The 27,088-nt window shown below is 38.2% G+C and overlaps 1 protein-coding gene and 1 long non-coding RNA gene across 3 annotated transcripts; both read left to right on the top strand.

Annotated features, from left to right (window-relative positions):
• Window positions 1-10,904: 10,904 nt before the first annotated feature.
• Window positions 10,905-17,108, top strand: LOC140332461 (uncharacterized). Of its 2 annotated transcripts, XR_011921132.1 has the most exons (5): window positions 10,905-11,091; window positions 11,638-11,683; window positions 13,426-13,605; window positions 15,366-15,426; window positions 16,988-17,108. It is a non-coding gene; the product is annotated as an uncharacterized lncRNA (long non-coding RNA). The 2 variants fall into 2 exon arrangements; XR_011921131.1 differs by lacking the exon at window positions 16,988-17,108 and having other exon boundaries at window positions 15,366-15,511.
• Window positions 17,109-18,631: 1,523 nt separating this feature from the next.
• STX16 (syntaxin 16) lies at window positions 18,632-26,232 on the top strand. The gene is made up of 8 exons (XM_072414502.1): window positions 18,632-21,103; window positions 21,819-21,926; window positions 22,100-22,240; window positions 22,320-22,482; window positions 23,065-23,156; window positions 23,305-23,448; window positions 23,529-23,609; window positions 24,217-26,232. The coding sequence occupies exons 2-8, from the start codon at window positions 21,834-21,836 to the stop codon at window positions 24,316-24,318; spliced, it is 816 nt and encodes a 271-aa protein (XP_072270603.1). The 5' UTR covers window positions 18,632-21,103; window positions 21,819-21,833; the 3' UTR covers window positions 24,319-26,232.
• Window positions 26,233-27,088: the final 856 nt, after the last annotated feature.

Here is a 27,088-nt window from a genome sequence, read left to right as displayed (position 1 = left end):
AAGGTTCTTTTAGTGCTGAAGTGTAAAAAAATATGAAGTGGGTTTTTGAGTCTGTTATGTTGATTGATTGCTAACTACTGATGGTGTTTCCAAATTCCATACCTGTGGCTGCATTTGGAACATCTCCTAATCACCGTGGTGAACAATTTTGATTGCCTGACAGCAGCATTCAAGCGTTTTGTTCAGTGGTGTACATTTACCTGTGATGGTCTAGTATGACCACAGGAAATGATAAATCATTTTCCCCCAGTGGACACAATGTTATATTGATGGATGATTCCTGTACATAGCATATGATTCCTGATACAATGGTATTATACAGCCATGGAACAGTGTGCTCCATATGATGGGTAATTGTAAGCAAAGTGTGAATAATAAATTCTAAGCAGATATAAAACAAAACACATCATTTTAAGTTACACTCAGGCAAACCAATAAATACACAGATGATATACATATAATGGAGTTGTTTTACCTGCCAAAGGATTTCTGTCCATCCAGTTATGAGATGAACAAAGCACAACCAGGTCAATGACACCACTTTCTCACACACAGTTATAGTGTATATAGTGTTCCCATCTTTCCATCCCCAGTCTGCAATTGAGGTCACCCCTTTGCTTTCTGCTGATACCAGAATGTTTCTTGTCGAAAAATATGCATATACTTCATCTAGTTCTACCCCCTTTTTCCTGGTCAGAGTGCTGCTGTAGTGAAATTGCAAAAGACCAATACCCTGTCAAATTCAGGCACTTACACTAATTGCAGTGCAAAAAAAAAAAAATGAAGCTTTATAAATAATACAGAGCTGCAGTATATTTCTGTCAGGAACTTGGTTTTAAATATGTTACTTGCCCATTGTAGAAACAATAATTATAGCAAATACAAATAAGGCAAGTAGTCGAATCTTCCTTAAAGCGAGATGTTTCAGTTCTATTTACCATATATGCCACCAGGCAGGGCTATTTTGCAAGATGGGTCTCACCTGCCCGATCATTGTCTCCTTCCGTCAATAAACGCTGAGCTTTGCGTGTGTAGGAAGCCAGTATACCCGGAACATCCTGGCTTCTCCTGCGGCTGCCAAGACTAATTGAACTCCTGCACATCTGCGCAGGAGTTACGTCATCCCAGCCAATCAAGATGGCCAAAGATCAAAACAAGGAAGAGGATGGTGGTGTCCTGTAGGTGAGCGTATTTAAAATATTGGAGACAAGTAAGGTTATTTTATTGCAAAAGAGACACCGCCTGTCCCTTCTGCAATAAAGAACCTGCCAGATAGCAGTTTTTGGTTAAAAAAGGGTTTATTTCTGCACAAATCTGAGCATTATATTATTTAAGACCAAGGAGGGTGCATGTATAATGGTTACCAAGATGAGCCAAGCTTGTCAGTGGGGCTGCAATGTGGATCAAGTGAATAAACAGAAGGGCCAACAGCAATTTATAGAACCAGAGAGTGATTGCTATGCTAGGGTAATAAATATTAAGGTAACTGGTTTGTTTTAAACCTAAGCACCCTAACTGTCAGGATAAACTCTTTCTCAGTCAGGTCTCCCTATCATTGGGCTTTGCAATCTGAGTTTGTAAATTCTTTAGCCATTTCATGCTCTTGAATTCCTTCCAAGTTGCTCAGCAGTGTTTAGACTTTTTGTCGTTATCTCACCCAAGTCTAAGAGATAATGGGGTCTAAGTGTGGTAGGTTGAAATCATTGTCAAACAGGAAGTTTCTGCTTTATAAACACTATTATTTAATAGAACGCCTCAGCTCACTTATTCCACTCATTTCAAGTGAAACTTTACATTTTCTTTCTTCCTTGCTTTGTGTTTGTACATGTTATTGAAATGTATACGTTCATTTAAAATAGTCTCAGATATTTATCATTTTAATGAATTGCCTTGATCTGTATCAGCAATTTTTCTGATTCTGCTCTTATGTGAGTGGGTCTTAAATAGACCGGGAAACCTCCAACCCATCCTACCCACTTATACATATAGGGCTTTTTATAATACAGGGAATCAGACATTCCCTGGTGGAAATCTTTCAGGTTCATGTGTTTCAATGGCAGTAATTGGTTCCCACCAGGGAATGTCAGATTCCCTGTTTTTAAATAGAGCCCATAGAGAACCATTGCTGTTCACCACATTTCACTCTGTTCCTCCCTTGTAGTTCAAACCCTGTGTTATGCTGGATGGTGTCGAAGTATCAATGAGGTTGACCTTGTCAACATATGACCAGGGGTCGGCTGACTGACAAAACAAGCACATGCATGACGTTTTTAAAAAGCCACATGCTTTTATGCAAGGGTTGTTTTTGGCTTTGCCCTTCTTGCCCTAAATGAGCGAAAAGACCCTAAATAAAAAACATTCTTGCTGCCAGTTACAGGTGGCTGGCACCACTCCAGAACTGCTATAAAACGCCAGCTGATCCAAGGTGATAAATGTATGCAAAATGTTCCAAGCTTTCAATTCCATAGTAATACTGGAGCCATTACATGTCAAAATGCTGAAACATTTGCATTCCTAACCCTATAAGAGGCCCTGAAAAATGGGTTGACAAATGTACATTTATAGGTCATATGCTCTTTTTTTTCTCCTCTATATTTAACTTAATTTGAAACATGTATTGACTTTTGTATTATTGCTGGAAGGCCAAATATTATTCTGATTTCTTTATGTATTTTAGTGAGATGCCCGCACGGGAACAAATAGTTCCATGCAAATGCCATTACCATTAAAAATTGTGTTTTTTTTCGAAGTTAGTTATCGAATAGTCAGAAAGTCAGTGAAAGTCCAGCTGCAATATGGTGATCTTTATAAGGTCTTGAGAAAGTGACAGAGACACAAACTTCTGCAAGAGAATCTGACCAATTGAGTGTTCAAGAGATTCAAAAAGACGGTGGTTGACTCACACATGCCAACTAATAATTAATAGTATCTTTTAGGAGTTTAAACAAACTTAAAATAATAATAATAAACCTAGTGTATCTAAATGCAGTTATTCTAGCACTGTCAGGAATCTTTTTTTTTTTTTTTTTCAGCTGGTATTGCTGGCTGTGCCTAATGCTGTATCCTACCCCCGTCTTTTGGCAACAAGAATAATAGGACAGAGCAGGATTGTTTATACAGAGCATGAAAAATGAAAGGCTTCCACTGCTGCTTAGTATCTAACACGGTAGAGATTAGACGTAGAGTAAAATACTTTGTGAAACACTTGAGGGAAATAGCTGTTACTGGCAGCCAGGATCTCTGCTGCTTATTCCTCAATTCCTCTATCCGTCACGACAAAATAATGGGTATCCAAAATGGAAGCGGACCTCACATACAGGGCAGGACACACAGGTTAATTGTGTTTTGAGACTCTGGACTTTCTGATTTAAAAGGGGGTCTTAGAAGAAGAATTTCCTTGTGGTTACCTGGACTGAATGAGTGATCCTGTTACTTCATCTAAACAAGATTGTCGAAAATCACAACTAGGAAGAGAAAAAGGAAGAAAATGGCAGTGCCAGTAGCGAAGCAGGGACAAGTGAAAATAAACAGGTTTTAGTTCTTCTTTAAAGTATAAATGAAATCATAGCTGATGATCCTACCTGCTAGAGGTATACATGTGTGTAAAAAGGTGACAACATTTACTGTAGTCAGCTGCAGCATTTTCACCTTTTCCTACTCAGTCATGTCGGTTGGTTTACAGTCATGCCAACCTCACAAAGCGCTGGCAAACATCGCCTGTTTATCGCCTTTTAGGACTCCAGATGTACATATTACAGGGGGAGATAACATGAATAAAGCCTAACTAATAACTGAGTCAGAAGTTTTTTTTTTATACAGAGTCACATAAGGAAATAAAAGGATAACTTTTCATATAAGGTGGAACTTTCCTTTAAGTAACCTATCACTATTATCGCTTCTTTCACTCCTGAAATGTAATCTCCTGTTGAGACAACCTCTGTAGTCCTAATTCCACCTTCTCAGTTCCTGAACTTGACTCCCTAATGCCCATATCACTTTCAAAGCCCCAACATTCCTGGAAAGATTGCATTAAAAGCTTTTAAAACTGGTTCTGGCATTACAGCATAGAATAGAGTTGCCAATAGGGTCTTGGTCTGAAGGCAAAGCTCTGATATTTTCAAGAGCTCATGGAATGTTCACCCAATCACAGCATGTCATTGTTTCTTTTCTTTTTTGAAATATTATAAAAAGTCTATATTTTAAGTTTAACATTTTATAAAAACTTTAATGTTGAAAAGAAATGCACTTCCAGCAGACATTACACCAACCTGTTAGCTATGGGGTATGTCAGGACTTTATTTTCACCAGTTTGTAGATATCAGCTCTTTTTATTGCTTTTCAGAATATAATATGGTAAACTCCCCTAATTTAACAGGAGGACCCCAAGTCAGGTTAGCAGGTGAAAACCCCAAGTCATTATGCACAGGAGTCCACTGTTTGCTGTGTCTGCCTGGGTCTGGGTGGGAGATTTAGGGCACACACAGGCAGAGTTTTACTTCCAGTCTGATTGTCAAAAAAAGAATTTAGCAGAAGACCAATTGTAATAAACCATTTATGGAAAGATTGGGTTGGTAAGTAAAGATCGAAAATAGGGTGATGTGCATGGAATTCCAGTACCTTTCAATCTAAGAAAAAGGACTAGAATCTCATAAACATAAATGCAGTGTTTTTGGACCGATTATCAATCTACATATTGGTCCAGCACAAAATTCTCAGCACATCTGCTTGTGTCCACTAGACCTAAAAGCCAAATTATGAAATGTGTGGTCTCTTCCTTTTTGTAGCTTATAGTTTTTTTTATAGGGAAGGCAGCATATACTCATTCATGTCAATGGTTTTGCAGAGGTGTGAGCATAGTAAAAAAACATGACTTGTTACATTGTGCGTGGCTTGTTAATATGTGTACACGGATTGCAACCTCAGCAAAAGTCGGCTGTCAATCAAAGTTCCTAAAGTTACCGTATTTGATGAACATGACATACTGCATTCCTCGCATTGCATGTCTATGTTACCCAATTTAGAACAAGAGGGCAATGTAAAAGAAAGAAAGGTAAACCATGTGGTATTGCTCTAATTAGACTTTTGCAATTAAGGTTTAATATCTTTGATTATGGGATGTTTTTTACCTTATACTTGTCCATACAAGTCACTATAAATGCTTTGCAAACAAATCTTAAATATATTTCAACCTGTATGTGTGTATTTGTATGCTTCCATTTTTTGGTCTGATTTTAGCCTCTGGGATTTAAGTGATGTTATATATTTCATACATAGAAACCAGTTGGCCTATTTATATGCCATTGTTGCAGTTTGTACCTGATTTTCACAGTGCTGCTGTTCAATATGTCAGTATACAAACTGTAGATAGACTGATCCTTACCAGGCACTCAATAGTCTGCCCCTCCAGCCGCCAGCTGTAAAATGAATTGGGTTTCAGGATAAAGTATGGATACAGACTTAACCCAGTCACATCATTCCAGAAATATCTCATAAGTGTCTAGCAAGGCTCTTTGATCAGACATTCGTCTTCTCTGTGCAGTTCCTCCTATCCTTTGCTTTGGTGGTGGTAGGGGGTTGACGTTTCCTTTCTTGCTTAAACTTTCTCCTTTGTCTCAGAAGCTTTCTTCAGTCAGATAACAAGTAGAAAATGAAAAGTCTGCTAATTTAATGCATACGCCTGATCCTGCTAGAGGCCAATTACCTGGGCGTTTGGTAAAGTCCTGCGCTCCAGTTTCCCAGCTCACGTCACTCTATAGGTCTGTGAGGTTATCGAGACTTTTTGGGAGGACAAATTATTTTTGGATCTGGGGAGGCCCCTGCAGCAATTCAACAGCACAATATTATTCATAGAAAGGACTCTTTTAATCTTTGTATTCTATCAACTAATCTGACTGAGGTACATTTCATTTGTCTTCAGATTAATGAGGAACTGTAGAAAACACATTTACCTAGTATAATCACCCTTACATTGCTGACTGCAACTATTTGGACATTTTTATAAATGACAAGCCAAGGTTGTGCTATTTATGGTATGTGCACATTATGCCTAAGCAACCCTTAGGTAAATGTGCTGCAGAATGTCTAAACCTTACAAGATGCAATAAACAAGGATCCATTGTGGAAATATTACTAATGATCTGACTAATCAGAGTTGCTAATGTCAATTTCACACTAATGCATTTAATTATCTTTAATAATAAGCAGTATGAAAGTGAGAATTATTGATCAACAATATTCTATTGGCTTTTCTTATCTGTTAAAAAAAAAAAGAAGAGTGTAATAGATACTAAAACGTTGTCTTTAATACTCACCTTGATTTCAGAGCTGTCCTGTACAGCAGTTTTTTTCTGCCACTAGATGTCTTCAGTCTTCTAGCTTGAATGACAGCCGCCATGAGCACAGGCTGGGTGCCTCTGATCCTTTTCTTCATGCAGGCACATTACTTGAACATCACTCAGTCCGGTAGGGAGAAACATCACCCCTGCTAAAGAATAGGAAAAAGAACCCATACCATCCCTGGAGGGGTGACACCTTAGTGTGACATTTTGGAGAACTGTATGAGAGAATCACAAAGTCTTTATCAGATGAGATAGTTTGTGTATTGTATTTCATCTTCAATAAACTTTTATAAAAAGTATAGAAGGAATACCCACAAAAAAAAGAGAGGGGGGGGGGCAGCAAGGACTAAAGAAGCCAATTCACTTTGAGGCATACAATGTAACAGTATATTAGATATACAGTATATGCAATCTACTGCATATAATATAGTGACAAGACTTTGAACTTTGTGAAGTGCTATGTAATATGCTGGCACTATAAAAATACAGGACAATAATAATAATAAAATCAGCACAAGGGATTCCTGAACTCTAGGATCACAGTCAAAACTAATATAAACATAAGCTGTATAATCTAATGGCAGAGCTCAGACCCTCTGTGACAGTTTACGCCTCTGTACCATTGCAAAGTAAGTCGTAAAAGAGAGACAAGAAGAGAAAATGAGAGACATGTAGGTAAGTTGACGTCTGTGAGAAAAAGAAGAAAGCATATTTGTATTTCAAATGTGTAAACTGTTTTATTTGTTTCCCCAGAATTCAGCTTTAACATTTCAGGACATTATCAGAAGACAATTGGTATACAGGATAAGCCATAAGAAATATTTTGATACATGCAGGTGTATTGCAATATATTAATTCAGATTCCCTAAAATGGTAATTACAGGGTGAGAAATTGCAGGACTCACTGTGCATGCTACTACAACCCAACTCCATAGTTTACAGGTAAGCAGTGCCCATAGGTGTGTGTAAACTGGAAACCCTGGTTTATGATTTTTTTTATTATTGGAATTTTTTTTTTTTTAATTTATCTTATAAACAGTCAGTAAATATAGTCTGGTAAAGTGCTGCATATGATTTGTGTGACGCTGGTGTCTAATAGAAACCAGCTGTGGATCCAGGGGTTAATAGAGTCTCTGATAAGTAGAGCATAAAACCAGAGGAGGCTCATGTTAGCGGAGAGGCTGCGGTTTGATCTGCTCCAGATATTAATCATGAACAAGATCGTGCTTTGATGCTCGCCACTTGTCAAAGGCAGCAGCGGCCATCCACCATAAACAGCCTCTGAATTTTAATGGGGATTCCCACACTGTAGCGTCTTTAAGAAGAAATGCAGCATCGTCAAAATATTATACCCACTCCATTCTGTTTACTATATTTTTTTTATTTTTCCTTGTATCTTTTCCACTCGTCCCCTTTCTGACTGCAGGATACTGTGTGTTGGTAAAGCAGAACTCTAAGGAAAATGGTCCTTTTAATTCTGAGACAAGTAGGGAAGGGTTAGAACTTCTTTTTATTTGGGAAGCCATTGGGAAGATTTTACTACTTGACTCAGTGAGCACTATGATTTGTCTTTGCTTCAGACTGGCAAAGCCAAAATCTTTTTTAGCTTTAAAGAGACTGGTGAAAGGCCGGAACCCCTGTAATGTTTTATACCTGTTTGTGTCACGGATAAAGAAGATTCACCTGCTTAATTTTCCGGTGGCAATGTCTGAAATGGCTGAAAAGTTGTCACGAGAACAGGAATAGAGGGGGATAATAAAATGAGGCCAACATGTCTGATAGGATTTCCCTAATTTATTGTGTATACAGTTACATTTAAAGGAAATCTCACCAATGGTACATAGATGTCAGGCTTTTTACTCATTCCTTACTGTACTGTAAAATGAAGAGGTTTGTAATTTGGATACACTTTAAATGTAACTAAAGTAATTCCAGAACGTGACCTCTTGTAATCGTCTGTATAGCAGCACTCAGGCTTGGAAAGAGATGAGCAGCATTAGGAGGAGAAATCAGGTGTGCCGCATGTGCTGACAGAGAGGAAAGAGCAGTGAGGTGACCTCATTAGTATTTTGCTGCTCCTCCATTGTCTAATCACATGCTGGAGGCAGAGAGATTACTCAGCTAAGTTTCTAAAGAGCTTTAAAGATAGTTTAAGTCACCAGGCTGGCTGTGCTCTCCACAACCTCAGTGCTGGATGCACAAAAATACAACTTATGTGCACTTTGTGTATTCAGCTTTTTGTCCGGAGTTCAGTTTTAGTGGATTCCCTTGTCTTGATACAAATTTCCTATTAAACCTATGGTCATACCCAGCTCTCCATTTTCTCAGACTAGTGGATGTGCTTTTAGGATTGAAGGTATCTGAAGAAAAATTTGTTTGTGTTGGCCCTTCCAGCCAATCAGACTCTTGCACTGATTCTTAAAAAAGGCCCGGAGACATAAAAGAGTGATTCTGGTTGGCTGCTTTGGGCAGTGCGTTCTTTAGAAACCTTACAGGTGTGTTATTTTATGTGTGGGGTTTCCAGATGAGACAGACAGTAGAGGTAAAGTTTATTTTTACTTGCTGCGAGCTGCAGCCAGATGCCATTGCCGGTGAAATTTGGGTGGGCCCCTGTCCTGCTGGCTCCAGGAAATTATGATGATCCTTTGTAATTTCCAAATACGGGGCCCGTGCTTTCACAGCTTTCCACAGATGATTTCTAGATGTTGTTTGTAGAAAAGATTGGTTATATGGGATTCACATGGGCTGCCTGCTTTGTGTTACTTGGCTTAATCTGTCTATTACGGCGTGTCAAATAAGTAATTCTTTGTACAGGGAATACGTTAATGCCTCGAGCTGGGACACACGGGAGGTAGCCATGGGCAGAGGTGTATCTGCACTGCTAAATTAAAGGGGAACTCAAGGGTAAAAACTCTGTAGAACTCCAATGCTTCATGTTTACCCCTTGTTTGCATATTCCCCCTTCTTTTGCCATCATTTGAAAAAAACTTGTGGTATAATTCCCACCTCCATCCAAAATTGTTTTTTGCTACTCTAATGGGAAAGATTTTCCCTCAGTACCTGTTTTATGATGAAGATGTTACAGGAACTTCATGAAAACTTCCCTAGTGGGGACACAAAAGCAACAAGAAAAGTAGAATGGGGAAGAATTGGAACCCTTGTAAGGTTTTTCCTGCTTCCTGGGAATCTTCTTTTCCCAGCGACACCAATTTCCATATTTAATGCCATTTGTCTGTTGGAAAAAAAGAGAGGAATGTTTGCCTAGTAAGGAATGACTCAACAGACCCATATCAATTGGATCCAGAAATAAAAATGAATGATTTTTCTAATATTGGATTAGTTAGTAACTCTAATTGCCCCTTTAGATCTCATTATTGCACATTGTGGTACATTAGGGCTAAATTCACACTGACGGTAAGATAGCAATGCATTTACTGCTTCCTCATGTGAGGGAACCACTGCCTATTGGGAGACACTACATGTAGCAGCTCCTAGAGAATGAATAGGGATGGCAGTGAGGAGTACTAGTACCATTCACTGTTACCAGCTGTCAAATGTGCCAACCTCAGGGAGTCGCAAGTGATCGCCTAATCCTGATGCATGGCTTAACCTGCCCTTAGGCATTCCCACTGAAAATTAATGGTTGGCCAATTCAACAAGATGGCCAATTCAAAAGGTACAAGATGCTTTGATTTAGGTGTTGTGCATTACTCTTCTGTGCCATTCTTTGCATTACACCACAGTTCAGGTGCATTGGGGTTAATCAAAATGAATGGCACAACAACACACAATCTTAGCACAATCGAAGATCTTCATTTTCTGGTCATACATTGTAGTACAAAAACTTTTTAAATGATGGTCACTTCAAGGAAATTGTTGACCACTAAAATACACAATAAAAACGAAAGCAATTGTTTGTTTAATTTTTTCCACATCTGACTTATAATTCCATTTCAGTACAGTAGTAAATTGTATCTATATATCAGTAGTATAACTTTCCTTTTTCTCATGAATATCATCCACCCCAATGTTTAAAGAAGTGACACAGAAAGATACTGGCGGATGAAGAATTGCACAGAGGTTCACCTGTATCTGTCAGCGGTCACTGTCATATGATATCCTGGGTCCACTCAGATCTAAAGGAGATAACATGGCAGCCCTAACATAGAGACAACTCTGGCAGGACGAGCCTGGGTTATAAACTACAGAGAGATTTACTGCTCTCCGAAGACGACGAACATGTTAGGCATCTGGAATCATTCCAGTTTTTTTAATCCTACAGGAAAACTTCATAATAACTCACACTAATATGATTTTAGGAACGCCAACGTTTATTTTTATTATTACCGACTTGTCATAAGTTTAGGCAAGGAACTTACAATTTAGGGTTTCCTGAGTGAGTAGGAACAAGCGTTGCAAAGATATTGAATGTTGCAATGTCTGTCTCTCACCCCACTATAAAAAATGATACATATTCAAAGAAACAGATTCTTAAATTTCACAGTTTTGCATGTTCTATATCTGACAATAACAACATTTTGTCTTTCACTCTTACAGATATTTCAACTTCACGCCATCATTTATTCAGCTGTAAAATAACAGCACGTAGGAATATTATTAGACGCCAACAAGACATATGGAATCAGAGTCATAACTAAAAGCAGCCTGGTGGAAGATTTAAACTTAGATCTCAAACAGAAAATGGTATTATTTAAAGGATCCCAGCCACAAAAGACTTACAGAGGCTGCTGTGGTGAGTTTTTCTAAGAATTGCTGCTCTTCATTGAAATGCCGGTTGCCTGGCTTTACTTTAACCTCTTGTTCAATTCTAATAATGAGTGTGCAGAGAAGATCCGGTGGACCAGAAAGCATTCAGGCCAGTGGGCCAAAATAACAGTCAGGCACCTACCAATTAAAGGAAAATCAGCCAAGTACATTTCTGTTATGACAGGTTAACTTTAAGTTCTGAATAGCAGATTTGCAAAGTGGACTTCTAGCAACACAAGTACCTTAATTCTCTCTGTTTTTTTTTCCAAGAAAACATTGCACTCCAGAAGAAGTTCAGCATCAGCACTCCAAAGTACAGAGTTCTTGCTTTAATATAAAAAAAAACTGTCACAACATCTCCAAAAGCCATTGTTTCGGGGCCATATAGGGTAACAAATAGCTCTTTGTTAGGGTAACATAGTGACTATGCATGAAACGGACCCTGTGCAGTTCAGAAATGTTAAATTTTTTTTTATTAAAAAAACAAGAATCCTGCACTTAGTGTTAGTGACTTTGTCTTCTGTTTCCATAGTTGTACACCATGATTGTCACTTCAAGCACCCTTCTTCTATTACAAGGTATGTTTGGTGTAAAAAATGCATTCCTTTCACATATATTTCTAAAGAAAGTTCAGTCATCCAACTTTTACCGAAAATTAGCATAATTTAGCACATTAGATTCAGTTGGAAAAATGTATAAATCATGGTAAAAAATTGTTAATTTTTTAAATCAAATCTAATGTAAAAAATGTGTGAATTTCAATAAAGGTTGGGTAATCAAATTGCAAGGATAAAAATTAGAATCAGTCTGTAAACTATATACTTAGGGTAGACCTATAGTTCTGCAAGCAAAATCTGCGATCAGGCAGGTCATATTCATATTTAGAAAGAACAGGTAATGTAGCGGGAGTAGCGTCATCCCAGACAGGCCCATCAAGATGGCCGAAGATCAGAATGCCAGGAGAGAAAAGGAAGAAGAAGCTAGCTGCACCAGCAAAAGAACAGAGACAGGTGGGTGTATTTTAAAAAGTGTGATCTGGCGAGTATGTTTATTTTATTGCAGAAGTGTCATCACCTCTCCCTTGTGCAATAAAGAACCAGCCTAATTGCAGTTTTTTTTCACTTTTACATTTAACTCTGCTTTATGTTAGTTCTAATGCAAATTTTGTATATAATTGCAGTTCATCTTTAACGAGGTGCTTCTTAATTCTACCAGCATGACCACTTTCCTTTCCTATTCCTTAGGGATCCTGGTGCTGAAGTTATATATAGATCCAGCATAAGCCCTGCAGCCTCATTGCCATATTATCCATATTTTTAGAGAAAAATACCACACTTTTCAGGGCCAGAACCTGAAACATTTCATCCACCGACCTTTCGTCTTCCAGTCATGATGTCATTTGACTTTAAACCACCACATAACTCACATGACGTAGACACAACAATAGGCGGCTGACCATAAAACATATCCAATAATTACAAAGCAAACACTCTCTTTCATTTCCTGCCCAGCGCCCGCCTATCAACAGATGCCGCAGATTAGCGAGATGTTACAAAGTGCTCTGGTACCCGGAGTGACAATCTAGGGCTTATGTCTCCGTGAGGCGCCAAAAAACTTTGCTCATTGGTTTAGGCTTTCTTTTTAGCTTGGTCAAATATTTATCTTTCAGTTTCCTTCAAATCCTCGGCCTGTTATTCTAAAAGTTAGGATTGTTCGAAAGATTTGCCTTTCAGGAGATTTTTATAGGACTGTAAAGTTACAAGTTACTCTCAGAAAGGTGTTTATTCCACCCTGGCACGGGCAAAAGAAATTCCTTTTAGCTTGAAAAGGTCGGGGTTGTTGGCAGTAAGTTCTAACCTTTCTGCAACCTTATGATTTGTAGGTGTAATCGATGAAATGACGATTTTTATTTTACAGAGTGAGGTAAAGGCGGTGTCGAGAAACCTAATAAAATTAATTTGTTTATCTTAAACTTTTCTTCTCTCACCTATGTCTTCTAACAATGCATTCATTTAAAAACAGCAAATGATGTGAGGACTTTTCTTAGACTTGAAATGCTCTCCTTCTATTTTCTTTCTGCCTTTTTATTCCATACACTGGTATTTTTACTGTCTCTCCTTCTTTGTTCCCTCCTTTTTATCCTTAGATATCTCCTGTCTTTCTCTTCCCCATTATTACTAAACTAGTTTTATATAAAAAAAATTAAAATACTGGGAAAAACATTACTTAAAGCAGTCCTAAACTCAAAAAGTTGCCAGGAGGTGATGTCTCTTTGGTCAAAAAAATGAATCCCTGGCTCATGGTGGCTTTTTTGTTTTAGCTGAAGACATTCACCATGTTTTGTAGAGGTCGGCATATACAGGAACTACATCATCAGCCGCCATGTAATGGCTGAAGAGGATTACCGTTATCTAGGACGTCCACCATGGTGGTGAAGAAGGACGCTAGTGAATGCAGCAATGGTCCTGGCCTGTGATCGCTACAGGGCAAGTGAACATAGGTAAGTGTGTGCCATAATTAGCAAATGGCAGAAGCTCACCACCCACCAGTGAGTTGAGTTCCTCTTTAGGTGAGAAGAATGCAGTCTGTTTAGAATATTTGCTTTATTTGTGCCCATTTTTCTTCTCCTAGATTATGTAAATTGAACTAATGGATCCAGGTGGATTGTTATGCCCCCCTTGGATGGCCCTAATTTTTAACTATTTTTCTCTCATCATGTCTTCAATAAAGATTATACTTCCTTACCTAATAATAATCTTTGTAATGAATAATGGACATTCGTATTCTGCTCATCCATCTTTTATAGTCAGATTTTGTGTAATGAATTGATGTGTTTGAGTGAATGTTGGGGCATGGTATATGGTCTGGTGTCCTTAGCATAGATCCGACTATTTTCTTATATGTCTCACAAATTGTGGTTTATGTGCTTCCACGTGTTTTACATGTCTCTAGGAATGATAGGGAACTATTCCAAAAGTGTTACCCAGGTCTAAGAAGAAGTAAAGACTGCTGTCAGTATAGGTTATAGTAGATTTAGGTTAAATGGAATGTGGTCCCAGCCTGGAAGGCAGAAATGGGCAAGGTATGCTTCTGATTCTGTCCCAATAGACTCCTATAAATCTAACAGAACTGAGGTTGTCTATGCACTTGCTTGTACTTGCATTAAATAAGGAAATACATTGTAAAGCACATTTTATATTTTAGGTGAATGTAGGACAAATACAATAGAAAAAAATACAATAAAAATTTTATAAATCACACAGAGACTGAGCAGATATTCCAATCTAAACCATTAAAAGCTATTTAAAGCACACATTTTAATAAAAGTACACATATTAATAAAAATATCTCTGCATTTCACATTACTACACATAACTCATTGCTGCCATTGTGAGCATGCATTGTATCAGTGATTCTAGGCATTCTGTTATAGAATGTCCATTATTTTATCTTTAATTTATAAAGCGCCATCATGCTATGGAGCCCGGTACAATAAAAAGGCTGCAGATGATAAACTTTCATATATAACATGCACAAATTCTGGGAGAAATGGACCAGTTCACCTTGCTTTGGAGAGGCAGCCTACAGCGGGCAGAACTTTGTATACCCAGCCTGCAAATCAGCAGCTTGATAAGTAGCAATGCCAGAAATATTGGCAGAAAGGTAATGGCAGGGTGATTATTAGGAGACAGGAAGGCAGCATGCCTTAATATAGCTTATTTTTCCACTTAGCTGTCCCATTAACAAAACATGAGGCAAACTGTTAGCTGGTTCACAAATGATGGTGTTACATCAAGCTTGTTATGTTTTTACAGATAAATATTTAATATGAAGAAAACAGAAGATTTAAAGCATGCTAGTCTTGGTAACTACAGCACTGCCAGCCTGCTTGCTGGCATCTTGTGTATAACTGACTAAGTCAGACAGCCCCATATGGGTTCTGGGAATGCATTCTTCCTGTATAACATTCAAGCAGCCATTGTAATCTAATTTCTCCTTAATTTTTCATTAAAAATTTAAATATTCTTTTTTTTATGCTGATCATGATGAAGAAAACTTTATAATCCTTTCTGCATATATAACGAGATGAAGATGAATTGATCAGAATCTAGCAGTTAAGTGATTATGAAAAGTGAAGAAGTGAGGTTGTAGAAAACAGGGTTAAAATAAAAATGTTCCCTTTACAATCTCACCCTGCCACCATATATTTCTTTTGTAGGCTCCAAATGTATTCCTTGTGTTCTGTTCTGTCTCTATCAGATGAAAAGTCAGGAGAAGATCACGTGGCGCCAGAAGGACGCGACCAATAAAACAGAACCAGGTGAAATTTGTGATAACAATGCTCCCAGTACAGATCTCTGAGAGGGCGATGGTAAGGAGGAAAGGCAAATACTTAACATGCCAATGAGAACCATCTAATAGGAAGCTGCTGACGTACTGTGGTTTCACCTTGATGGAATAAAAGATTAGTGTGCAGATCATTTAATAAATCAGCACAACACCTAGCTGGTGCAGCATCTGTTTGTTTTGTTGTTAGGACTGAGAAGACTTTCCCACAACTGGACAATATTGTACTTACTGCCCCGAGGGGGAGGAGTGGGAGCTGATGATGTCACTGAGCAGGGCGTGGCTATATTATAGGGCATGCCCAGGAGGAACCTCTCAATCTGAGCCTTGGGGGGGGATGTTTTAAGGAAAGGGAAAGGGTCTATTGGAAGGTGGAAAATGTCTGTAGAAGATCATGGATGCCTCTGATAGTTTAAAAGCAAGTCATTTTGAAAGCTCTAAATGATACATAAGAGGTGTACTATGCATTGGATCTAGAGAAGGGGGATCAAACCCCTGGTTTTAGTGACCAAGGGGCTTGTTCATGTATCAGTAGGTCTGTAATATGAAGCTGGAGGAAGGCCCAGTAATGGCACTGGGTGTACAATAAGGTATGTAATAATAATAAAGAAAATTTTTCTGTCTTGTAATACCTGATCTTTGCGTCAGCCTGTCGCAGGTTGACAATGCAGGGGCATAGCTGGGAGTTGCTGAATAACGGGAGTGCCTGTATAAGGACCTTCATGGCAGGACCACCAGATATTCATTTACTGAAATTTGCAGATTTTGATAACACAATGTCAATAATATGTCAAAGCTCATTATAAGATTTAAATAAATTGGTTTACATCTACTTTAAAATTCCACAACCTGGCGTTTAACATCACAATAAAATACACTGCAGCCCTACAAATGATAAAAACAAGAACATTGCTTTTTTATTTACTATTTGCTTTATTATGCACTCCTAAGGTGACAGGTTCTCTTCAAGGAAATTTAAAATGCAGAATACCGGTATTACAGTGGAGGCTTTTTTTCATTCTAATAATGAAAATAATTACAATAGCTCCCTCATATGGAGAATTAGTGAAGTGCACAGAAAGATCTCTGTGTCATATTGGAGTTTAAGACCTTTTACTGCCACCTAGAGACAAAAACTGCAAATACACAAACCATAGAATTAACCATACAATATTAAATGAGATGTCCAGGATCAGACTTTATTATTATTATTGATAAATTGTATTTATATAGCACCAACGTGTTACACAGCACTGTACATTATATAGGGATTACAAATGACAAATACAATGACACATTTGAGACTTTTATCTTTTTCTGTCGTGCGCAGTTCGCATATTTTGCTTTATATTTTCTGCTTCTTTATGCAGATGTTTAGACAAAGATAGCTTTTTTTTTTTTTTCTTGCCCTGGGTTATGACTCAACAATTCTACGTCACTGAATTGTGTTTTTGCATTATTTATGTTTGCTTATTCAGAAATAAGTTGATATTGTATTTGTATCAAATATTTATAATACTGTGTTTATAATTCAGTGAATCTGTCATTTCCTAAAACATTCCCTGGTGGTGAATCATTTATTGCCATTGAAACACAGAAGTACCCTTGCTCTCTGTATAGAAGCAGCAGTCTCTCTGCAGGCAACACTCTGCTGGGTGAGTACAGCTTTATATTCAGCAAGCAGAATTAGTTTTACGTGTTGGATTTGTTTGATGCATCTGGAATGCAAAAGGTTAAATTGATTTCGACAGTGAGGCTTAATACATAAAATGAATAATATTTTTCTTAATAATTTGAAACCCACTGATTTAACTGCTATCCAGAACCATTATATTCAGAGCCCATTCTAATTTGATTTGTTTATTAGGTGTTGCTTTTTTAATTTATTTTTATTTTATTTATTTCATGTAAATGGAAGTTGTGCTGCCCTGCCAACCCCTCTGGCACACGTCTTATATAGTGCCAGTGCCAGTTATAAGTTAAAAACATGGCTTTTATGGTCGGTGCAGGTTAAGTCACAACCTAATATTCACATGGAAGGTTTGCTTTTTTTTCTTTTATTTCTTTATTTATGTGCTGTACACAAATGTAACATGTTTTATTCCTCCTCTGCACACACCAAAATTCTGCAATGGTGTACAATTGTCTTCTTCTTACATTGGAACTGTACTGGGAAACTCTGCTCAATGCATCTTATGAGAACTATCACAATTCCAAGTGTCCATATGTCAGCCATACTTTCATTCCCTGGAATGTCTGATGTCATGGCGGATCACATGTGCAGCACCATGGCGGTTCCCAGCAGAGGCTAATATGGTGCTGACTTTGGCTGTAAGGGATAGGAGAGTTTTAGTTCTTCAGGTGATCAATAAAACTTTTCTCCATTTTACAGCCAGTTGTCATGTTGTGTAACTGCCAACAATAACTTTTTTTTTCATTATTATTAACAACTATATTAAGTTTAAAGGATATCTGATGCCAAGAATGATTAGGTTTTAGGATATGAAATTGTTAGCGTTCTGTGTCATAGAAGTTTTTTTTTACTTCATTTCCCAAAGCACAACAGAATAGAAGCGGAGACCCCCCCACCCCCCTACACACACACCTAAAGCATATGTTACCAATGGAAGATTTCCATTCCTGTTCTTGTGTGTGACAACTGTAATATCTTCATAGAGTTCCCATCCCTTTCTCCTAAACATTCACCTGGAGGAATAGAAATGGGAAATCTACCCAGTTAGCAGTAAAAATTTGATCAGGATTCTATTGTGTCTCCACTAGTTATAATGAAAATATATAATTTGAAGGTGAAATCCTCTCCAAGATTGACATTCTTCAACATGTTTCATCCTAGGATACCCTTATTAAAATTCCCATGTGTCATGGAACCCTTGCTACTATCAATAGTAAAACATTATTTGCATAGGTTGCCAGTGGTGAGAATCCCCCACCTTACTGTGGTGGTCAGATTGGCATCTTAACAATAAGGTCCTTGGGTTTATGTGGGTGGTTCTGCCAGGTTGTTTGGGCTCCAGAATTATACAGGCACCATCTTCTAGGAAATCAATCTAGGAAATTATACAGGCACCATCTTGGAAATCAATCACCCACAGCTCAAGGAACCCCTGGCACCTTCTAGAGGAAAGTATAATAATAATAATAATTGCAGCTGTCCCGCCACTACTGCAGTCTGTTATAACTGCGGGCCAGCTGCAATTCATATCAAGCTGCTTTTCTATAGACGCGAGTACAATGCCAGGAATTGTAGTAGCGGCAATTAATTTGGTGTCACATTGCAATCTATGGCAAAGTAAAACAATTAGAAAGAAGAATAGGAAGAAACAAGACTACTTACCCTACTATACTACTGACAACCATGCAGATTACACCAAAGTGAACGTTCCGTCACACTCCAGGATAAACAAAATCCAAAAGACTTCTCTGCATAGCTTATTGTGGTCTTTTTATTTTTCTATCATGCAGTAAAATAAAAAAATTCTTAGGCCTCTTTCTCTAATAAAAGCTTCTTCTACATTGAATGTTTAGCAGCACCTCTTTGTTTCTATATGAAAAGGTTTTATAATTAATGAGAAGGAAAAACCTCCTCATTTGTTTCAAGGCATTTCAAGTTTGGCCTGCTACTTGCTCTATGTTTTTAATTTCGGCCCTCTGTGTATTTGAGTTTGACACCCCTGTATTAGCCGGTGATCAGTGCTACACAGTTCTATACATAATATTATACATTATTGTCACTTCTTATATCAGCCCTTTGTCAGTATCCCTACTCACAACATAAAAAACCTCATACAAAGCGGCAGCTCCATCTGCTGTGTATGGATGAATGGCTTTTGTGTGCACACCTGTTTAATGTGTGAATGTATACAATTCACCAAACCTGTCAGACTGTAAATAGGAATTGCTGACGTTTTTGTGTTCTTACTTTTCTGCCTTCTTTGCTGTCTCCTCTGAGGTACATTGATTATCACAGCGTAGAGATGTAGATTTGTCTACGTAGCCATGTAATTGCCATATGTACAATAGTCTCTTTTTACAAGTTTATATTTGTAACACAGCCCTAAATGGAATACAAGACAATATTTATATCTATACTGACAGATTCAATGTTATTTCAGAGAAGCCGCAGTCATTTTTGTGACTCCTAATTGTTACCAGTAACATGTAGAAGAACTATACACAAAACTGCAGTAAATAGCTCACACTGATCAGAAAGTATTGGTCCAGCTGAGTCCTGAGCAGTGAGGGAAAGATTGGAACATTGTCACTGTTACCTATCCAGTGCTATGTTAAAGTGATTCCCCTCATTTCTGGTCCTAATAACAATGAGCCTCCAAGGCTGGAGAAGATAGTCTATCATAGGAGAACCTGGGTGATCCATAAACCCGGCCCATTGTTTCAGCAGACAGAAAGGGGAATTTCCTTACTGAAATGCGGATGGAAAATATAATGCTAATATAGTAGTGGAAGGCTAGAACCCCTATTTTTGTGCCTATTATAATTCCTTAGTTTCCTGTCTAGTAAAACTGATGTCAGCGGTACAGGAAATGAAGGTAAATCTTTAATCCTTCCCAACTATCCACAATTCAGTCATCAGTCCTCTCAGTAGCAAAAACTTAGATACAATTGGGATCTGCTTGCATCACAATGAAGCAACTGTGCCATTAAACCAATGGAAACATTTCCCTGTATACAAAGTTTCTTTTTAAACTTTTCTGTGTGGAAGTTTCTTTATCTTTAATTATCAAATCCACCTGTGAACACACATATATCTAAAATACGTACTAATCTCCAGCACTTAACATCCTTCAGATATTGACTGAATTAGCATGTGAACGTGTGCCACCTAGGAACTATGGCAATGTTCTCATTCACAACTGGTGAATACAAAAACTTCAACTGATGAATTGTATGAATTGAGGATCCAGCCAACAGAAGATAGGATTTTACAGTATAGACTTACTGACATTCTTGTGTTTGAAATCTTGTACAAAGTCAAAGGGAACTGGAGTATCTTGGGTGGGTGTCGGCTTGCAGTGAAATGCTCTGTGACCCCCAAAGCTCAGGGCACCCCTGCAGATCACAGCTTCCTGCTTGTTCTTTTCGATCTTCCCCTTCTTTAATATTTTCCATTTGCTATTGGGGATCTCACTGCTCAGTTAGGACAGAAGGACATCCAGGAGGAAGAAGTAGTGGTAGCTGTGTCCTCCAAGAGTTTTGTGAATATATTAAGCTGGGAGCAAGGAGGCACCCACCTACTTCTTTCTGTAAAAATCTCCCTTGAAGGTATTAGGAAAGTGAAATGATTTATTATTATCCTATGTGCCATATACTAGTGCATGCAATTCCAATCTGATAAAGTTTTTATAGCTATGAGCTTGTACAGTTTGGGGTTTCATCATGAAGGGAAATATCATTGCTTTGCTTAGTTGATAGTAAATTATAAAGCCATGCAGTAGTGATGTAGTGTGTCATATTTCTCTTTATGTGTTGTATATGAAGAATCATAATAAACAATATGTAAATCGGTGTTGGTGACCTTCTAATAATGATCACTGATGATTTTTGTTTTTCTCTGTGCTCCTTTGTTCTTCCTGCCTTTCATCTGGTGAATTTCATCCCAGGAGCTCGATGAGGTATTGTGTCTCTAAATTAAGCTGATGTTTAAATGATTTTCCCTTTTCTAGTAGCTTTTCCCCAAATTAAGCATTGCTTCACCTGTATGTGTTCTTCCAGCGTTTCCTCTGCTAGTACAGAAACCAGGTGCCCCTTTACCCCAAATACATATATTATGCCTGGAGCTCTTTCTTATTCACCTCTTTACACATGTAAGAATTTCCTATCATTTTAAGTGATGAGTATAATAACCTCACATATTATACTAAATGTAGCTCTGATACACCTCTAATCATGAAATGTTCATCGGGGGGATAGAGCAATATTTTCCAGTCCTTTGTTTCTGTAATTGCACATTTATCTTTATACTAAATACAGTCAGCTGGAATCTGGGGTGGACATTTTTCTATGCATGAGACCTACTGAGAACAAAAGCACACTGTAGTAAATAGGAACTGTGCCTCTGATACTGTTGACTGCGTAGTATTAGTATGTTGAATTGGGACAGCAGTTCATTGTGTGCAGAAAGTCTACATACACAATCTCAGTCAGAAACTGTAGACCTAAAGTAACAATAATACTTCCTATTCCTATCCCATTGTACACTCTAAATTAACCTGAACTATGTCACATAACACTTCCTAATATTTAATCTCTGTGTTCCTGGATATTTATCCCAGGACCAGATCTTGTGTGTTGGGTAGATTTTCATGTAACTTTTTTTTTTTTTTGCAGCTTGCAGATGACCGCATGGCCCTGGTGTCAGGCATTAGCCTGGATCCAGAAGCTGCCATTGGTGTCACAAAACGCTTGTCTCCAAAATGGGTGGATGGAGTTGAGGAGGTAAGATTTGTAATCTTGAGTCTAAATCTTTTACTGCAAAACTAAATATCTGGGGGAGCTATATTTAGCTATATGCCTGGTACTCACCTTTTAGTGTTTTCAAAGGATTTATTCCTGTTTAAATTGTTTTACCTAAAGGCTGACATTTGCTGATATAATTCTGTAATCCTCAGATCAATTATGATATCACACGTATTAAACAGAAGATGAAGGAACTGGCCAGTTTACATGACAAGCACTTGAACAGGCCAACCTTAGATGACAGCACAGAAGAAGAGCACGCTATAGAAATCTCCACTCAGGAGATCACACAGGTAACATGAAGTCATTGACTGTCCCTGGCTCAGGGGGATCTATGCCCACTCTTTTATTAAAGCCTTTTCTCTCTTCCAGATGTTCCATCGCTGTCAGCGGGCAGTGCAGAGCCTACAGAGCAGAGCACGTAACTGCACAGAGCAAGAGGAACGAGTTCTTCGTAACGTGGTGTCCTCACTGGCACAATCTCTGCAGGATCTCTCAACAAACTTCAGACATTCTCAGTCTGGATATCTCAAAAGTATGTATTCTTCTTAATGAAGGCTGTAAAACAAAAATTTGTTATATTACCTATAACTTAAGTCCAATGACTCAAACATTGGGGGGAGAAATGATTTTGGCGCTGTAAGAGAAATGTTCTCATTTTCTTCTTAAAGTATTTTTTTTTTTTTTTTATTTTTGCAGTAGAAATTTTATATTTAAGCCCAAATCTTCCCAATAGGATGGTTACCCTGAGCACATAGAATGTTGTTTACATGTCCTTAGGTGAGTAACATTTTGTGCTGCACCATGGACCAACCGCTCCTGCCAGAATAAAAGAGGAGCTTTAACTAAATGTCAAGCCTAGATACCTTTTCGTCTTTACCACATCCAATCACCTACCACATTTTGTAATGGGAAAGTAGGTCTGTGTTGATACACAAAATAAATTAGCCAGAGTGTCCCCCTCTTTTTTTTTCTCCTTTGTTTTCTTTCTGATGTGTAACACTGCACTTTGTAAACTGCTTTTTTTGTGGTGACAATTGTTGGATGTAATATGAACAGTCACTCTGTCCCCAAAGGTTAAAAAAAAAAATTGAACTAAGATCTGTTCTATATGTAGGAATGAAGAATCGAGAGGAAAGATCTAAACATTTCTTCGACACGTCTGTCCCACTCATGGATGATGGAGAGGACAATACATTGTATGATCGGGTAAGGTTGACTGTTGGCATAATTACAAATTGTAAAGTAAAGCAGTATTTAAAAAAAAAAAAAGTTGGCCTGCTTGTAGTTTTCTTCTTGATTGTGATTTTCAGTCTAAGACCTCTTTTCTTTTCTTTTCTTTTTTTTTATCTCTCAGGGATTTACAGATGATCAGCTAGCTCTGGTCCAGCAGAATACATTAATAGTGGAAGAACGGGAGAGAGAGATTCGTCAAATAGTGCAATCCATTTCTGACCTGAATGAGGTCTTCCGAGACCTGGCAACAATGGTGGTGGAACAGGTAAAGTACATCCATTCTGCTGTTCAATATTGTTAACCACTGGATGTTTCCCACTAAAGCCCTCCTGTATGTTTCTCTAGGGGACAGTTTTGGACAGAATAGACTATAATGTGGAGCAGTCTTGTGTTAAGACAGAGGAAGGTTTAAAACAGCTGAAAAAGGTAAGTGGTATTTTATTCTTTTTATTAGTTGATGGTCCTTTATTTATTCAGGGCCCCTGTATCCTACCGGTGCATCCTACCGGTAAATCTGACATCAGGGCATATTCAATATTAGCTCCCTTTTTGTTAACAAGGCAAAGGTCCTGCAGTTTACACATAAGTTAGGGACAACTATCCCTTCCCTATCTCGTTCATCTTCTCCATTATTAATCACATATGACTTGTTGACTACCTTAAGTGGAAATTACTTGTGCTGGCTTGTGAGTTTTTTTTACTGAGCCAATAAGCCAGGAGGGTACATACAGCTTTATAACTCTTCATGAAAAAACGGTGAACTTAGAATTTCTGCATAAGGGCCTGTGGAGACCTGACTTCTAATACATTTTATGCTGGTAGGTTTGTATAAAGAATTACAGCCACGTGAGCTGGTCTGCTTAGAGGTTTGGTTATTAAACAATATAATATGCCAGTGTAATTGCAGTGTGCACAACACAAAAAGGACAATTCTGGTTAGTCTGGGAAATGGGTCTTCTGTACCCTTTAATATAATTTACACATATTCTGGTATTGCAGATCTTTGTAACCTTACTTCATTGATGTTTTTCAGGCTGAACAGTACCAGAAGAAGAACCGCAAGATGCTTGTCATTTTAATCCTGTTTGTCCTTGTGATTGTTATGATTGTTGTGCTGATTGGTGTAAAGTCTTAATAGGTCATTTGATTTTTTTTTTATCAGTTGGACTTGCTTGTGTTTCCAGAAACAATTTAAAATTCTCTGTACCAACCAGGGAAGCTCCAAAATGTCTTCAGCACTGCAGAATTTAATGCAAAGTCTGGGGTTTATTACATTGGCATTCTTCCTGTTTACCAATCACTTCCAGTGTTTCCAATTGATGCGTTATGGACCAAAGCAAGAATGGCCTAGCAGTTTGCACTACTTATTTAAAAAGAACACTAGTCCTTCAGATCCGATTCTAAAAACTAACTTTACACTTACAGTTGTAGTTCTGAATTCTCAGCTTGTCTGTAGGGTCATCTATTTCTTACCTAACAAAGAAGCAAAATGTAAGAAGCAAAATGATTTAAGGGAAATACAAAGGTTTGGAATTATTGGCCACTTTCTGAAATGCTAACTGTGCCTGGTTTGGGGAATTTCTGAATCTCTGACCTAGAGCAAGCATGCTGCCATTGATATCCAAATATGTGATTATCATACCTGTGACTTAATAAATACTGAAGCTTGCAGACAATTGTCATTTTCAGAAGGCACCAGACATCCTCCGTTCAAGTTTCCCTAAAGTAAAATAGCTTTGAACCTGCTATCTGTTCCACCTTTTATAGACACGAGCTGTAATTGCAGATTTCACATTACCACCATCAAATCTAATTCTGAGATTCAATGTGAACAGGGCAGTGATGACAATCTCGGCCTACACACTGGCTTTGTTAACTCTGCAACTAAATGCCAAACTGACATTTGCACAAAAATTGTGGCTTTCCATAAAGTACTAGTTTGACTCCAAAGCAGCTGCTGTGACTGTGAATAAGTGACAGGTAATCTTTAACAAGATCATTGTAACGGTTTTAAAAAGAAACCTTTTCTGCGGTTGCAATATTAGGTTTCGGCCACTGGTGAAAATGTTTATTCTATCAGCGGACTGATTCTATACTGTGATATTGTATCGGGATGGGTTTTGAGCTGCCCTATGAAATAGTGGACTGGGGAGTCTTTCTGTGTGTGTTAATTCAGCAATGGTGTTAAATTCCTCTTCAATTTAATAGCAACATTTGTTTCAATGCCTAATATTCCAGAAAATAATACTCCTTCAAAAATGAAACCCTGCTGAATCTTGCTTTGTAAATACTATTTTAAATGAAAGATTTCTATTATTTATCCTGGAAGTGGATTTGTGTAAAGATGTTTGCTGTTTCAAAAATGAAATGTGTTTCTTCACTGACTTTCATTGAAGAGTAGAGTGCTGTGTGAGGTGTCAACCCTTTCCTAAAATTCATGATGAGCCAATATGGTGTCTGAGGAAGTGTTGTCTTCAGTACTCATATATATTGTAGCAATTATGGTCAATTAGAAATCCATGTCGGCAGCCAGGGGCAGCTTTACATAAAGGGTCAGACTTCATACAGCTCTCGGGTCTCTTCCATGAAAGGTAATGATCTGGTGTTTGTAAATCACTAAACAACCCCTTTCATGGGTAAGTGACAAGAATTACTGCTTTCTGATCTTTCGTCTTTCGTCTCCTACAGCTAAATTAATGTTCTGCCCCTTTTAATATTGGGCATTTTTCAGAATATGGGACTTTCACAAAGGTATTGAGGAGATTTGTGTATATTTGTAATTTATAAGATTGTAAGTATAAAAAAAAAAGCTTTATTTTAACAGGAAGAGCTTGTAACCCTGTGTTCTGTGTTGCCTTCTCTGTAACATATGTACATTATGGGGTAAATCCCAGTGCATGCTGGGTAATACTTCCCAGGTTGCACTGCCCTGTGGACAGCATGTCTCATATTCACTATTTTGTTGGTTGGTTTGTGGGAACATGTCTCTATCGTTGTTCTCTTTCCACTTATGTTTTGTCATTAAACTGTTAAAGTGATTGTCTCTTTACTGGGTGTCTTCTATGTCTGAAACTGCAATTCAACATCCTACTGATGTGTATGGAGGTTACTGGATCACAATGCCTTAAATATAATAGGATATTCACATATCTGTGGTGATAAGGGGTGGATATGGTAAACCACAGCATGGTGTTTAGGGGGGGACCAAAAATGGGGTAAACCACAGTATGGTGATTAGGGGGGAACAGAAATGGGGTAAACCACAGCATGGTGTTTAGGGGGGGACCAAAAATGGGGTAAACCACAGCATGGTGATTAGGGGGGAACAGAAATGGGGTAGACCACAGCATGGTGTTTAGGGGGGGACCAAAAATGGGGTAAACCACAGCATGGTGTTTAGGGGGGACCAAAAATGGGGTAAACCACAGCATGGTGTTTAGGGGGGAACAGAAATGGGGTAAACCACAGCATGGTGTTTAGGGGGGGCATGGTGTTTAGGGGGGAACAGAAATGGGGTAAACCACAGCATGGTGTTTAGGGGGGAACAGAAATGGGGTAAACCACAGCATGGTGTTTAGGGAGGGGACCAAGAATGGGATAAACCACAGCATGGTGATTAGGGGGGAACAGAAATGTGGTAAACCACAGCATGGTGTTTGGGGGGGGACAAAAAATGGGGTAAACCACAGCATGGTGTTTGGGGAAAACAGAAATCCGGCACACCTACAAGTGTCAGGTACTTCCATCATAGCAAGAGAGACGATTGTAAGCTTTGCATTCCGGAAGTATGTTTCTTTTACTTTAGGTTTACATTGGTGAGTAATACGACACACTGCTTCTAAACTCCTAATGACCTAGTCTATTTTAGATTTCTAATGTCACTCCTGAGGCTACAAAGTATTTTT

The sequence above is a fragment of the Pyxicephalus adspersus genome, chromosome 6, assembly GCF_032062135.1.
Source record: "Pyxicephalus adspersus chromosome 6, UCB_Pads_2.0, whole genome shotgun sequence".
Lineage (NCBI taxonomy): Eukaryota > Metazoa > Chordata > Amphibia > Anura > Pyxicephalidae > Pyxicephalus > Pyxicephalus adspersus.
The sequence above is the reverse complement of the archived record's forward strand: the minus strand, read 5'-3'. Positions and strand labels throughout refer to the sequence as shown.

What these genes read in the sequence shown, in the direction of transcription:
- STX16 (XM_072414502.1), top strand. Translation starts at nt 21,834, where the DNA reads ATGGCCCTGGTGTCAGGCATTAGCCTGGATCCAGAAGCTGCCATTGGT. An exon ending in GGGTGGATGGAGTTGAGGAG is followed by an intron (nt 21,927 to 22,099) that starts GTAAGATTTGTA and finishes TGTAATCCTCAG; the next exon opens with ATCAATTATGATATCACACG. An exon ending in CAACAATGGTGGTGGAACAG is followed by an intron (nt 23,449 to 23,528) that starts GTAAAGTACATC and finishes ATGTTTCTCTAG; the next exon opens with GGGACAGTTTTGGACAGAAT.